General features: G+C 38.3%; 1 protein-coding gene across 3 annotated transcripts in view; it reads left to right on the top strand.

Annotated features, from left to right (window-relative positions):
- LOC126355391 (sialin-like) overlaps positions 1 to 16,343 on the top strand; it is an 84,698-nt gene that overhangs the window by 16,719 nt on the left and 51,636 nt on the right. For all 3 annotated transcript variants that reach the window (XM_050005686.1, XM_050005688.1, XM_050005687.1), the window contains exon 4: positions 2,690 to 2,774. In XM_050005686.1, the coding sequence (XP_049861643.1) occupies positions 2,690 to 2,774 (85 nt within the window). The remainder of the gene's footprint in view (positions 1 to 2,689; positions 2,775 to 16,343) is intronic.

Here is a 16,343-nt window from a genome sequence, read left to right as displayed (position 1 = left end):
CTTCTTCCTATTTAGTGATATCTTCCTCTACCTCAAAACTATCTCCTCCTCTTCCATGTTCTTCATCCTCTAATTTATCTGTAGTCACATCACCTTCTTCCACATTATATCTACTGCATCCTCTTCGTTTTTCATGTTGATATTTCCACTTTCAACCAACAACAACAGCAATATTACTATTACCTCACCTACCTTCTGAAACAATATTTTCCTCTTCTCTGTTACAGATTCCTCTTTCTTCTCTCCTGCACTTCTGCTTTTCCTGATTTACTTCTGTCTGCAGCCTCTGTCTTCTGCATTGACTTTTAGTCTGCTTTCATTGTCAATATGCGCTCTGTTTTGTCTCTTCTTGAATTGTTATTCTACTACCACCAGTTGCGAAGACAGTTCCTAAGCACATGAGTTCTTGCCTCTCTTCTCGTTTCTCCTCTTTCTTCCATTACAGTCTCTTCCTTCCAAAAATCTTCTTCTTCCGATTACCTGTCTGTCTCCCTCTCTGGTTTCTCCCCTTCTGAAGTTTTCCAAGCAACTGATATTTAATGATTTCCCATCTCCCCAGATGATATGTGTGTTTCTTTAGCAGATAACTTCTATTCAACCTATCTCCTACCCTAAATTGCCGCTTGTGACGTCACTCCTGTCAGTGTATCTTCCAAATTACTAAGCGTTCGCTTCACACACTAAATCACTGCGTGTAACATCACTTGTGGTTTTTTTTATTTTTAATGCTCATTTTGCTGTGCTGCTTGCTATATATGATTCCTTGAAACTTGCCAAACAATCTTCGAAGTGGTATCTAATGTTCATTTCTTGCTAACTAGCAGTTGCTGCCTCATCTTCTCAGCATGTTTAGAGCTCCTGGTCCTGATTGTTGTCTCGCATTTGTGTACATTTGCTGATAATTCCATCTCCTGTCCTCATCTTCTTCCAATCTTCTTCTTTGGTCTTGTATCATTACCAACTATAAATCATGCATGTCCATCATAGTTTGCACATTGCTCTGGTATATGATTACTGTTAAAGTCGGCTTCTGCCTATTCCACTCTTCTCATACGACCGTCCAAATTAGTCCATAGTACTGTGCTTACCGATACTCACAGAGACTTAAATGGTTTTCTCCACAGTCCGAAACCTTTAATCCATTGCTCAAAAATAAATCCATGTTCAGTAACTTGTTGAGCATCTTCTGACACTTGGCCGATTTTACTGCACCCCCCGCCCCCCCCCCCAAAAAAAAAGAAATAGCCTAAGCTCCTCATAAAGTCTCTCATTACATTTTCCTGGACTTCACGTGATCAAACTTTCCAAGTAAACTTGTGGATAAACTCCGAGAATATATCACATTGATCCTGTGCTTTGTATGCCCAATGCTGGTTGTCTTTCTTCATCAAACCACAGGCTGCCTGTACTTGACTCCAGTATGTTCTTTCATAGGCCCTGTATGAAATCTGTTGAATGGACAGATCTTCTTTTTAAATTCCAGATAACTGAATTTTGCCTTTTCACAGCGGCAATCGTATTTTTCGTGCGTGTTGTATTTGTTGAATCATCATATTTATTTCTTGTTCCACTGTCGTGGTTCATTCTACTGGAGTTTCTCCCTACCTGCTTAAGCTCTTCAGATATCATTGCATCCACTTGACCGCTGACGCTTTAGTTTTTTCTTTCAGCAACCTGTTCAGATTTTTCTTTTGTAGCTCTGATGTTGCCTTCTGCTTCCGCCATCGATTCTTCAGCTCATTTTTCGATCTTACTGCCACTTCAGCAATAGCTCCCTCCAAATTAGCCAAACCTGATATGATTTTACTATAGAGTTTCCTTTGTTCTGTTCGCATATCTAATAGACTTAAAGTATTAAGTACCAGCCGACCAGACATACTATTGGTGTTCATTTGTCCCAGAGGCCCCACTGCTATTGCATCGTTTGTTTTCTGATTCAGTTCTTTCACTTGGCCCTGTTTCTTCTTGAACAACTGTACCTCTAGTCAGATTGTTGAACTGACGTAAGCGACCATGTGAGATCTTCTGCGACAAAGACACAGCTACACAAAGCACAATGTGAGTGGACATAATTTTTGCAACATGTGTGTGAAGTGTACATGTTCATCAGCAATGTCTATGTGTGACATCAGATTGTTAAAACGTGCCAAATCATCACATTTTAAGAAGTAATGTCAAATGGAGTTGTTGCATGTTGGACTATTGCTTATATGGTTGTAGACGACGTCACATTGTGGATCACGACTTATTCTACTAGAATTATGTGCATCACCACTTCTGATTACAAAAGGAGGTGAAGTGGTATTGAAAAAAAAGTCTCTTCAGTGTCCACTCATATGTACACAGTGTATAACTGCTTATTGTCCACAACGAACATGCTTACCATTTCCCTGTCTCTCTTTTCTCTCTCTCTGTCTACCTTTTCCTCCTCCTCTTCCATTATTATTCCCTTCTCACGACTGACAAAATGACGAAATCTAAGTTAACCGGTGTTTTTTTCAAATTTGAGTTCTGTGTGGGCGTTTCTAGGAGCAACTTTTGAGGTTTATGTTTATTGTAGCCCCTTTAGCGTATAGACATTAAATAATAAAACATTTGAATGTCTTGCAAAGATCTTTCTTATAAATTTATTTTTCATTTTCATCTGATTGTTCAGACTAGACTTGAAGAATATCTTTTTCGTTTACAGGGTGGCATAATACCAGCTATACAGACGATTGTTTGCAGATGGGCACCCGATCACGAAAGGAGCTTGTTTTCCATTATTTTTCTGGGTAAGCGTCAACAAAATGTAATTCTCTGCAGACATGTGAGTAGTGTGTCTACAGGCCTTTGGACCACCGTTTATAAGCGTAGTTCCATAATATCCTAAGCAGCGTTTGCGGGACATCATGCACCATGGTTGTCTACAAGAAGAGGTGAGCATGGCGTTAGGGATGGGAATAGGCCCCTGCACGCACACACACGCACACACACATATGATGAACCCCAGTTTCAGTCATCGTGTTCTCTGTAGCCCTCATCTGGTGACAAAATTCGACTGAAGATCGTCCTTGTACCCATTCTGTAGAAGGTACAATGTGCACTCAAATTAAATGCCACAATGTTATTTCCATATCTAAACAGTCTGTATTACACTCCTGGAAATTGAAATAAGAACACCGTGAATTCATTGTCCCAGGAAGGGGAAACATTATTGCCACATTCCTGGGGTCAGATACATCACATGATCACACTGACAGAACCACAGGCACATAGACACAGGCAACAGAGCATGCACAATGTCGGCACTAGTACAGTGTATATCCACCTTTCGCAGCAATGCAGGCTGCTATTCTCCCATGGAGACGATCGTAGAGATGCTGGATGTAGTCCTGTGGAACGGCTTGCCATGCCATTTCCACCTGGCGCCTCAGATGGACCAGCGTTCGTGCTGGACGTGCAGACCGCGTGAGACGACGCTTCATCCAGTCCCAAACATGCTCAATGGGGGACAGATCCGGAGATCTTGCTGGCCAGGGTAGTTGACTTACACCTTCTAGAGCACGTTGGGTGGCACGGGATACATGCGGACGTGCATTGTCCTGTTGGAACAGCAAGTTCCCTTGCCGGTCTAGGAATGGTAGAACGATGGGTTCAATGACGGTTTGGATGTACCATGCACTATTCAGTGTCCCCTCGACGATCACCAGAGGTGTACAGCCAGTGTAGGAGATCGATCCCCACACCATGATGCCGGGTGTTGGCCCTGTGTGCCTCGGTCGTATGCAGTCCTGATTGTGGCGCTCACCTGCACGGCTCCAAACACGCATACGACCATCATTGGCACCAAGGCAGAAGCGACTCTCATCGCTGAAGACGACACGTCTCCATTCGTCCCTCCATTCACGCCTGTCGCGACACCACTGGAGGCGGGCTGCACGATGTTGGAGCGTTAGCGGAAGACGGCCTAACGGTGTGCGGGACCGTAGCCCAGCGTCATGGAGACGGTTGCGAATGGTCCTCGCCGATACCCCAGGAGCAACAGTGTCCCTAATTTGCTGGGAAGTGGCGGTGCGGTCCCCTACGGCACTGCGTAGAATCCTACGGTCTTGGGGTGCATCCGTGCGTCGCTGCGGTCCGGCGGTACGTCCACCCGGCCTCCCGCATGCCCACTATACGCCCTCGCTCAAAATCCGTCAACTGCACATACGGTTCACGTCCACGCTGTCGCGGCATGCTACCAGTGTTAAAGACTGCGATGGAGCTCCGTATGCCACGGCAAACTGGCTGAAACTGACGGCGGCGGTGCACAAATGCTGCGCAGCTAGCGCCATTCGACGGCCAACACCGCGGTTCCTGGTGTGTCCGCTGTGCCGTGCGTGTGATCATTGCTTGTACAGCCCTCTCGCAGTGTCCGGAGCAAGTATGGCGAGTCTGACACACCGGTGTCAATGTGTTCTTTTTTCCATTTCCAGGAGTGTATTTATCAATATGAAAATTTCTTCTGTAGTAGTACAGAACGCACAAGCCTTATTTATTGGCACTACTGGTGTAACTTACAATAATTATGCTCACTTGATGGAAGACAAAATGTATCCTCAAATAATGTGCGACAATGGTTTTCCGGTATATAATTTATCTGTATTATTGTTCTATAAAAGAATATGTGATTCAATTTATTCTTACTACTGGTGTTACTTATAGGATGAGCTACAGCTGAAGCCTAAAACCTGAATTCCGATCTTTATACCCAGTTGGTACAAGGCACATTGTTCTTTCCATATCACCCCCACACAGACACACTGCCACTCATAATCGCCAATGCAGATTATAGGGGAAAGGATTGGGGTCAACAGGTGAAAGCCTTTCTGTTCTACTGTGAGTCTCAGGAGTAGGTTCCACACAGAGGAAAGTTCGATATCTGGCTATAGATGAAAATTCGATTTTTACATAAAGTAAAGTAGCACTATAAAATGAACAAAAATTGTTTGTATTACTTGTCAGAATATGTAAAGATATGATTTAAATCGGTAGAAAATTCAGTCTCACATTATTTGCGCTACTGGCGTAATTTTACACGTTAATCTACATTTGGCACCAAAAACCTGGCCGTGATTTGAACCTTGTACCAACATGGTGCAAAGTGCAAAGGCTTGCTGTACTACACAGCTGGGAACCTCAGGAGCAGTAATATTTTTGGAGAAGTATAACATTACTGACATTGGAAAAAAAATTACTGCAAAACTTTTTAATCGCTTCTGCTGGTGGCAAAGCTCCTGAAATGGTAGAGTGGCGCATAGAAAATTGTCATTTCTTAATAATGAAGCTGCATTCCGCCATCCAACATCAGATTCCCACAGACAAACGAGAACGTTGACCGACGGCATTGTTTAGAAGCCAGTGACAAATCTCAAAATAATGCAGTTTGCGTAATTACATTGCCCAGATACTGATAGAAAAGATCGGTAATAGAGATCTCGTGGACGCTGAATAAAAGTTTGATAAAGTAAGTGCCAACTGAACACTAGTAGCGTTCAATTGTGGCCACCATACAATTAGTTGGCGACTCCCCATCGCTGCAGCTTGAAAAAGTTCTAAAATACAACATAATAAATTGAGATGTGACATTAATGGAAGAGGAACGTCGGTTTCTTGATTCAAACACGGCAGTTATAATTAAATTAACGTAATAATTTAACCAAAAGTTGCAGATATGGAAGCGGCACTTACATTTCATGAAACAGCTGTCGAAAACAAACAAGAAAGAGAGAGAGAGCGATCACAACTCCTACTTTTATTAGTCCAAACCAAACTACGGCGACAGCCTTTGACTTACTTTATAGAGCGTTTTTCTTTTTCTTTTAAATTACGTTTCGATGTATAAACATTTCCCTGTAACATTCTTTATCGGAACAGCACAAAAATACATCCCCTATATTAAATCCTGACCTTTTACCCTCACTTTACAGATTTATTTACCCAGGAAAAATTTATTCTTAATGTCATTTAGCATTAACTAAACATTTCGAGTACATTTCATTAATTATTCAAAAACTATCATTTCAGAAGGTTTTCTACTGAGTAAAGTTCAAATTCTGGCCATGAACGAAAACTGGATCCTTGCACCAAAAGTAAAATAGAGTTTAAAAGAAATGAAGAATTGTTTCCATTGACTATCAAAACACTTAAAGATGTGTTATTAAACTAACACATTTAGTATTGTTTACTAGTTAGACAGACGCGATCTAGGCCTAAATTTTCCGACTCATGAAAGTTTAAAAACCTTATCAAACACGCTTGATACCGTAAATTCTCTGAAGGCAAAGTAGTTACTAATTCGTTCTTCTGTCATTGTATCTCTAAATCGGTACAGAAACGACAACAAGCGCACATAAGACCCTTGTGTCATTTTTTGTATACATACAGCCAATCTCACATCCTTGTCAAATTTAAAACCTTCTTTAAACATAATTATTTTTTAGAAACTGACTTTGAGTGAGAAATGTGGGAGCTGTTATGGATAGTGAGTAGAGGGATTTGTTGACAATCTTGTAGTAAATATTTTCACTGGGGGGGGGGGGGGGGGAGAGTGCAGTGGGGAGAATGTTAGGAGAACAGAAGAGGCTCTCTCCTGAAACTGCAGAGTATGCAGTAGGACCACATTTTGATTGGGGAACAGAAAAAGATTATCTGTGTCCTTCAGGCACAGTTGGAGGAAGCAAGAAAGGAACTGATAAGGATAAGGGGAGATAGGGGAAGTAGGGTGGTGGGGAACTGGCAGCTGGTAGGAGGATAGGAAGAAAGGGAACATGATCTGACAGTTTTATCATCAACATCAAAAACAGGTATCTACCACTGCCAGTGTTAAGTGGAGAAGAGCCTCAGGTAGAACGAGGAGCAGGAAATGTGCAGCACACTTCAACTGAGACCAAGAAGCCCAGGAATGTACAAAGTGTTAGGAAGAAGAAAGTGCTGCTGCTAGGTAGTAGCAATGGGTGAGGTGTAGGCCCTCAGTTACAGGAAAGTATAGGAGCAGCGTACCAGGCTGCCAGTATCTTGAAGCCAAATGCAGGGCTAAGTCATATGATAGAGGACTTACGGTCTTTATGTAAGGACTTTCAGGACTTTACAAAATAGGTCCATGTAGTGAAAGTGGGTAGGATGGGAAACAGTTTGGACAGGGATGGGGCAAATGATCGAAGTGGTGACCTGGACAAGATAATTTCCCTGACTTATGGCACCAACTTACACTTTGTTGAGCTGTTCCAGCCTCATGATCTAGCACACCTTGAGCAAGCTGTGAAACGAATCAATGTTGAGTTAGGGATGGCTCTGAGGATGGCCAACTTTGCTCATGTTTCACTGGTACCTGTTGGGACTATCAACAGATGAGGTTTCACTAGGCATGGCCTATACCTAAACAGGAATGGTAAGGGAAGATTGGTACAGCTGATTCATGAAAATATAGGGGATGGATCTCAGGTCACATGTGGTGAAATACCTGTTGTCATGGGTAGCAAAAGTAAGTCTTTTTAGGATAAATCAAGACAACAGGTTCTCCTGCCTAAAGGTTATCTCCAGCAGTTTAAAAATACTCAAACAGTTACTCACAAGATATGTTTTAACACTCCAAATATCATACATATCAGATGTCACAAAGAAAAACAAACCATTGGATAGGGTAACATGGGACATTTCACAGACTTAACAATCCTTCATCTAGACATGCAGTCAATAAAAAATAAAATACAGCAATTCGAAGATGAGCTCCAATCTTTGAATTGGACAGTAGTTTATATTACTGAGCGCTAGTGTAGAGAGACAGAAATTCAACACACAATATTATCATTGTATGAAAGGGCAAAATCTTACTGCAGACCTGCTTCAAAGGGTGGTGGATCATGCAGTTATATCAGAAAAGGAACATAGTTCAGATCAAGATATGACCTCAGTACAGTAAGTGAAGACAAACACATTGAAATATCAGATATTGAATTAAGAGGACTTGGTATCACCAAGAAATTAATCATTTTGTATGTGTATAGATCTCCCAGTAGTAGTATGGACCTTTTTTCAATAAATTAACAGAAGGTCTAGATAAAGTTTCAAGAAAAAAGGTCAACATAATTCTGTGTTGGAACATTAACATCAACACTAATATCATAAATGAATCCAGTAGCTACCTCATAAATACTCTTCAAAGTTTTGGCATGTCCCTAGTGGTCAATAGTGCAACAAGGGTTACTACAATGACTGCATCAGTAATTGACCATGTGGCCAAAAATATGGACATGGAAAAATGTGATGTAGCTGTAAAAAATATCGGACTATCAGACCATCTCTGTCAAATAACAACAGTAAAATCAAAACCTACAAACAACATCTATCAGAAATCAAAATAAAAGATTTTTCAAAAGAACTAGCAAAACAAAGCTCAGATGAAGTGTATAAGGAAACCAAACTGAATACGAAATTCCCTAAATTCTCCACATTATTTAAATTGAACTTTGAAAAGGCATTTCCACAAATATCAATATGTCACAAAAACAGTTGGGTAAAAGCATGTATTAAGAAGTCCTTCCAAACACTTAAATACCTCAGTTCCATGAAAAAGAGTGGCAATGATCCAGAATTCTTAAATTTCTGTCATAGATACAAAAAGATCTACAGTAAAGTGCTGATTAATGCAAAAAAAGTCATTTAATGACAAAATAACATATAATGCAGAGAATAAAAGTGAAGCAGTCTGGGATGTTATAGAAAAGGTAATGGGAAGAGGCAAACTAAGGCAGAATAACATACTGCAAGGGGGGGATAGTGTAATAAATGATCCACAACACTTAGCAAACTATGTAAATGAGCGTTTTTCAAGTATTGCAGAGACGTTACAGCAAAAGCTCCCCAAAACAAAATATAACACCTGTAAATAATGCTGCACTACATATAATGATGTTACTTTCAACCACAGAGAATGAAGTCCATAAAACTGTTCCAAAACTAAAACATAAGAAGTCAGTAGGCTTAGATGAAGTCCCAATGTGTGTATTGAAACAATGCATAGAGATTACACAAGGCCTCTTAACAAATATAATAAATGAATCCTTCACATCAGGACATTTCCAGAGCAGTTAAAACAGGCAAGAGCTGTACCTTTGCTTAATAAAGGTAATGCAGAAGAGACAGAAAATTACTGGACCATTTTCCTGCTGTCACCATTCTCAAAAGTAATAGAAGCAATTATGGAAGATAGATTAATGAATTACCTGAATAAATACAATCTTTTAAACGAATCACAGTTTGGTTTCTAGAGTGGCAAAAACATGGAGTCAACCATAGTAGAATACATAAAAAGTGTACTTGATGCTCTTGACAATGATGAGTGTGTCACAGGCATATTTTTGGATCTTTCTAAGGCCTCTGATACAGTCGACCACAAGATTCTATTAAATAAATTAGAAGCATTAGGAATAAGAGAGGTAGCTAATGACTGGTTTCGATCATACCTAGCAGGTAGGGTGCAAAGAGTAGAGATAACACATACTTCAAATAGATCCAAATATTCAGTAAAACACTTACCAGAACCAAAATACATTATCACTCTACCGTCCGAAGACACCACAGGCAGTGGCTGGCGACAGTACTTTAGTATCTTTTACATTCTGTCGGAGATTTGTTTAGGTAAAAATACGTTACACATGTCAACAAGTTTTTTGTTTGTTTTTATAAGTATTTGTGCCCTTTTATCATGTCAGACAAAACACACGATACGATTATTTATGATGAATGTGCAGAGCAAAACTTGGAGGTTGCCACTACATCACGTATGTCTCATGTAAATAAATGCCAAGTAATAGGCTTATGTATTTCCGAAATGAATAAACGAAAGTGAGAAACTGCCACCTATATTCCAAAATCAAAAACAAAAAGAACAACAAAGTTAATGTGTAAATCTTGTGGAGTTGAGTTACATTTTCGAGTCTGTTTTGGTGCATATCATATGAAAGAGAAATACTAAGTACCAAAGATAATGCAAATAAACAAATATATGAAGTAAACAATTTTTGTATTTATTTACATACATATATCCTCGAAATTTCATGAAAGTAGGGGAACAGGGTTGAGAACTTATGAGAACCAATGTTGAGATTAGTAAAACGTTACAATTTGTAATATCCCGATAATGTCAAGAACGGTTGGTGACAAGCAAAGTAATCCGAATTAGCACTGACGGTGCCAAGCGAATAAATTTGTACGAGACGTGCGGATGGCAAAATGTTAATGTAGGGGTTCTTCAAGGTAGCATATTGGGGCCAATACTATTCCTGATATACATCAACGACTTTCCCAGTAGTGTTACTCATGGTGAAAAAATTCTCTTCGCTGGTGACAGTAATATTAGTCACCGAGAAAACAAGAAAACTCCTTGCAAAGGAGCAAATGAACTCTCAAGGAAATTTACGATTGGTCAATTAGCAATAAAGTGAGATTGAACATAAAGGAAACTAATGCCATGAATTTCAGTTTGAAGAGGAAAAATGACAATATTAAATTAAATTAGATGGCATCTCTATAGACTGTGTAACAAAAGCAAAATTTCGAATAATGAATATTGAGTCTCTGTTGAAGTGGCGTGAACATAGAAAGGTACTTGCAAACAGAATGTCATCAGCCTGTTACGCCCTTAGAATCCTGTCATCAGTGTGTAACATGCAGTGACTTTTAGTTATGTACTGTTCATATGTACACTCAATTTAGCTATGGCATTCTGTTTTGGAGAACAAATGTATAAAATATTAACTCAGTTTTCAAATTCCATACAAGAGCCATAAGAATAATAACTAAAAATAGTAGTCACACCCATTGTAAAGATCTGTTCAAAGCACTGGGGATTTTTACTGCTCCTTATCAATACATTTACCAATAAGTTGTACACATGAAAAATGACATTGCTAATTACTAAACAGACTGCTCTGTCCATGACCATGGAACAAGAGCTAGGCTTAACTTACATTTACTAAGAAAAAATAAACGTAAAACTCAGCATTTTCTAGCAAGGAACAAAAGTGTACAATAAATTACCAAAAGAGATTAAAGAAATTGCAAAAGTACACTTGTTTAAAAAGGCAGCTAAAATGTGCCTTTAAAGCAATATATTTTATACATTGAAGGATTACTTAGACAAAGCAGAGTTTGGGTTTGCTTAAGAAAAGTTATAGAAATAAATAATAATAATGATGATTATAAAACATCCAACATTCCACATAACACTTTCACACATTTCTTCTTCTTTTTTTTCCTTTTCTAGAAAAACTTACACCCCAAGCTATGCATACCACATTCCTAACACCTCTTCCTCTTTCTGAGCTCAACATCTCACTCATTATGGAGGAATGCTGATTCAGTTTTTCAGGATAGCAAATGCGAAGTTGCAGTGCAGAAAATGGGCCAGAGATCACCAGTGTCTGTGTTTGTGTTAGTGTTTGTGTGTGTAGTGAGTGAAGTGTTATGAAAAAATGTGGGTATAGTGCATGTAGTGACTGGTAGTGAACAGTGTAACATTAAATTATTTAATAAGTTATTTGCAAAAAAAGGTATTGTATACCAGGAGCAAATGTTCAAAAAATGTTCAAATGTATGTGAATTCCTATGGGACCAAACTGTTGAGGTCATCGATTCCTAGACTTACACACTACTTAAACTAACTAATGCTAAGAACAACACACACACACAGCCATGAAAGAGGGAGGACTCGAACCTCTTGTGGGAGGGACCGCGCAATCAGTGGCATTGTGCCTCTAACCACACGGCCACTCCACTTAGCCAGGAGCAAATCTAATGATTGTCTCTAACTAGAAGACTGTAAATATATGTGTATACGAATTAGATTATTTTAAATTGGCCGAAACTTGTAAATACTTTGACATGTCCTATATCCTTGTAAAAAGAGATCTATGAATGAATAAAACTACTACTACTACTACTACTTCTATAATGGTATGTAAAACACACAGCTCACTTTTTTGGAACTACTAGTTTAACTTACAGATTAAGTGACCCTTGATGCCAAAACCTGGCTGTGGTTCTATCTTCCTATCAAAAGGAAAACAGTACTTTAAAAAAGAATAATTATCTGCATCATTTGTCAAAATACTAAAATTTTGGTTCTATATCAGTACAAAACACATGAGGCCCACTTTATTGGCACTACTCGTCTAATGTAAAGGTTGGCTGCTAGCCAAAACCAGATTGTGGCTCGATTTTTGTATCCACATGATGCAGTACACAGTGTTACAATGTTATTTCCACATCTCAGATACAAACATACCATCAATCATAATCTCCAAGACGGTTAGAAATTTAGTGTGGTGCATCACTTAATCTGCGTACTTTCGTAATATGCAAGGATAACGACAAAAGCAGTAATATTCTACCTCACCAAACGCCATTTTCAGGGAAGAAGATAATGCATCATCTACTATACAGAAATAATGTAATAGATGCTATTGACTGATTAATATAATTTTATTACTTTCGATCTTGGGTCTGCTTGATGCTGTGTTACTGGTGCTAAGAGATAAAATGACCATCATCTAACTTTTTTGAATTTTGTAGCCGATGTTCGTTGTAAGCAAAGTTTAGGCACCAGTGTTTTTATGAGGAGGAGAACACACCGTTTAAGGACCAGCCATGAAAACCTCTCATCCCCAACTGTATGCACTATATTATAAACATAACATCAAGAACGATGGAGGTGCGCAGCTCACAGTGAAAGAGGCTATTGCTTTTTGCACATGCATTTAGGTCGACACAGTGAAATATGATGCTTGGAGATTATATGAAGTTATTGGTTTTGGTGGTGATCTGAACACGCCTACAGAAGTAAACATGCAAATAATACAGTTGCTCAAGAAAAGCTGAGCTACAGATTTTACCCTCAAAACGCAGTTCAGAATCAGTTTTATTTTATTAACATAGGTATGTCTGTAAAACTTAGCTAGATTTCACATATACACTCAAATTGAAATAGCGTTTTGCATGCATGAGATGAGAGCATAAGAAGTGTTGAAAGTGAATAACGGGTGAACAACTTTCAAAATGATTTAATGGAAGTCAGGAACAGCAAGAAACTAGTAATCTTGACTGAGCTTCTGCTGATTACGCTATTAAGGCTTGAATGTGCTCAGCTGTAATAGATAATGAGATATAGTTCAAGGCGCTAGACACTTCTTAAATCCTCTTTTCTGATTTTTGAGAACAGATAGAGGAAAGTTAATCAATCGCTTACAATATATCTTTCACTTGTTTGCAAATTTCTTCTGCCTATATTAGACGAATCAAAATGAATGTATATAGTTTTCTTAACACTTTTCGAGGTTGCTGTATGTTAGTGTACTGCTCATCATATGCCTATCGTAGTATGTTGACACTATCTTTGTTACTTTCATTCAAAGAACAGATAACTGACCAATGAATTGTTCACGGTTCAGACTGCTTAACAGTATAGTATCCAGCAGGAAGAATGAACACATAAAATTTGTCAGTATCAGAAAGAAGCAAAAGGTGCGTTTTGTAATGTATGCAGGCACTGAGTGAGTCCTGGAACCAATTGTGCCACACGAAATCATATCTGAAATTGTGTTTCATATTCCATGCAAGTACAATTATGTACGCCATTCAATGTAGCCTGTTATTTGCATTCTAGGTGCAATGACGAATATTCAAATTTCAGATTACACAGATGTAGTGCTCATAAATAAGCTAAATTTCATTTCGAAGGCTCTGAATGAAGGCTTGAGCAATGCAAAGTGGAAAGAATGGGTATAAGTTGCAAAGAAAAACAAGAGTTTCAGTCACTGAAGCTCTGTTGTATTTGCCATGAAGAATTTCAGGTAGATGAAATAAAAGATAGAGATCACTGTCTCTTTACTGCTGCCTATAAAGCAAATTCACATGCTGGTTACAATTTGAACTATAGACCTAGTTTTAAAATACCCATTCCATTTCACAATTTGAGCAATTATGATGTTCCTTTTTAAATTACAAACATATACGAAATGTGATGATAATCTGTGATATAGAAATAAAAACAATCTGCGGTATAGAAAAAAATCTACAATATGCTAATTAATATCATAGAACATGAAGGAGTATAAATCAGCTTCGAGAAACATTGCTGTAATTCACAAAAAAAGATATTGTGGTGCAAGATTCAAGTATACAGACTCGTTTACTTTTTAGCACATTCTTTAGAAACGTAAGGATCATATTTAAAAACAGACGATCTTAGTGCAATAAGAAAAATTTTTCCAAGTGAAACAGAGTTTAATTATGGGATTTTATATATCTCTGTATGCGGTCCTGAAAATGTGTTCATTAGTCTCCATGCTCCAGTTAGCTGATCTCCGACATTCTTTCACCCATATTTGTTTCAATACATCACATACATCACTTGAACCTTACATTTTGTGTTGAACATGTGCATGTTTTCAGTGTGTAGCATTTCCAGCTGGCATTGTGTGTTTATCTTCCATCTTTTGTTTGTGTTGTGTGTGTGTGTGTGTGTGTGTGTGTGTGTGTGTGTGTATGTGTATGTTGTGTATTTTGTTGTGTGTAAATGTGTCGTTCTTTGTGAGAGTGTGATATTTTTAAATGGATATTTGTGTGTGTATGTGTGTGTGTGTGTGTGTGAGAGAGAGAGAGAGGGAGAGAGAGAGAGAGAGAGAGAGAGAGAGAGAGAGAGAGAGAGAAGGGATGGAAAGGAAGGTCCTTTAATATCTGATTATGTGTCAGGTGTCTGTTTGTTATTGTTTTTCTGGCTAATATGGTCAGAGAGTTATTGCTTCTATGGATTTAGTTATTAAGTACCATCTTTTGCATAACAAGGGCTTCTTCGTTTGTGAAAATTTTCTTGCAATGTCAAGAACTTTTTTTGCCATTATTCACTGTAATAACTGTCTTGTGTTCTGTGTTGGATAGTTCACATCCATGTTTTATCAACTGTTTGGCGAAGATATAATGGTTCTTTTCATATTTCCAACTTCTTATATGTCCTTTATATCCAGTTTTGAAGTTCCTACTTGTTAACCACAGATATAGTGATTTACATTCTTAGCACTCTGACTAGTGATACATGCTCCTTAATATTTATCTGGTCTCTCTGTTGTATGTAAATGTGACTGGAGTGTGTTTCTTGTTCTGTAAGCAATGTGTAATTCCTGTTTGTTTAATATATTTGCTATCTTCTATGTCGCTTTGTCTTTGTAGGTTAAACTGTTCCTTTTTTCTGTTACCTGTGTCATTGTGTTATTGTTTTGTGTTTCTGTGTGTGCTGTTGTGTTTTTGGTGTTGGTGTTCTCTGCTTGTTTTCATTTTTCTTTGCTTGTATTTTAATATTTTGGTTTGGCTTTTTGTACTATAAGGGTGCTGTAACCATTGTTTGTGGCTATGAGTGGAATATTATTTAGTTTTTGTTACATGTGTTGTAGGGCCACTAGCTTCTGATTTTGCACGTGATTGGATGAAGCATATATAATTGAGTCTGTGGCTGTTGGCTTTCTGAAGATGCCAAACGTGTCTTTATTGTTCTCACTCTCCTTTGTTGTATCCAACAAATCTATTTGCTTTTGTGTTTCTTTTTCCATGGTGAATTGAATGTTTACATATATATTGTTTATATCTGTATGAAGTCTGCCAATTTTCTCTGTTGGTTCATCTACCAAACAGATTATGTCATCCACATATCAGCACCAGTAAACAATTTAGTATCCTTTCTCTGTGGTTACTATATCAAAGAGTGTGTTTTCTGTGTGGTTGATGAATATGTTTGCCAATGTTCCTGATATTGGGGATCCCATTGGAAGCCCATCTTCATATAAGTAAAATTCTTTTTCAAATTAGAAGTAATTTTGAATGTGATTGGTTTGATGGTTTTAGTTATGTTGTCTGCAGGTAGTGTATTGTATGTCAGTAGTTTTCTTCAGTTATTTTTATTGTGTATGGATTGGATATTGAGGTGTACATGTTCTCTACATGAAAAGAGATGAGTGATGCTGTTTGTGTAAGTCTTTTACTTGTTTTAAGAGTTCATTTGTGTCTTTCACTGTCCTGCTGTTCTTCATTTCATAATGTTGCATTATGATATTGTTCATGTGTTTTACCACATGGTTAGATGGTGCATTCAGGAAATTAATAAAAGGTCTGAACAGATTAAGGCGTTTGTGGACCTTGGGTTGTTGTCTGAGTGTTGGTGCTCTTGGGTTCTTCTCTGTGATGTGTTGTTCTTATTTGTATGTGAGTATGTATCTGATGTCTTTGATGCTGTTTATTTTGTATGGCTGGGAGAGTACTGTTGGGTCAGATTT

The sequence above is a fragment of the Schistocerca gregaria genome, chromosome 3, assembly GCF_023897955.1.
Source record: "Schistocerca gregaria isolate iqSchGreg1 chromosome 3, iqSchGreg1.2, whole genome shotgun sequence".
NCBI classification, from domain to species: Eukaryota; Metazoa; Arthropoda; class Insecta; order Orthoptera; family Acrididae; genus Schistocerca; species Schistocerca gregaria.
This window is presented reverse-complemented; position numbering and strand designations above follow the sequence as displayed.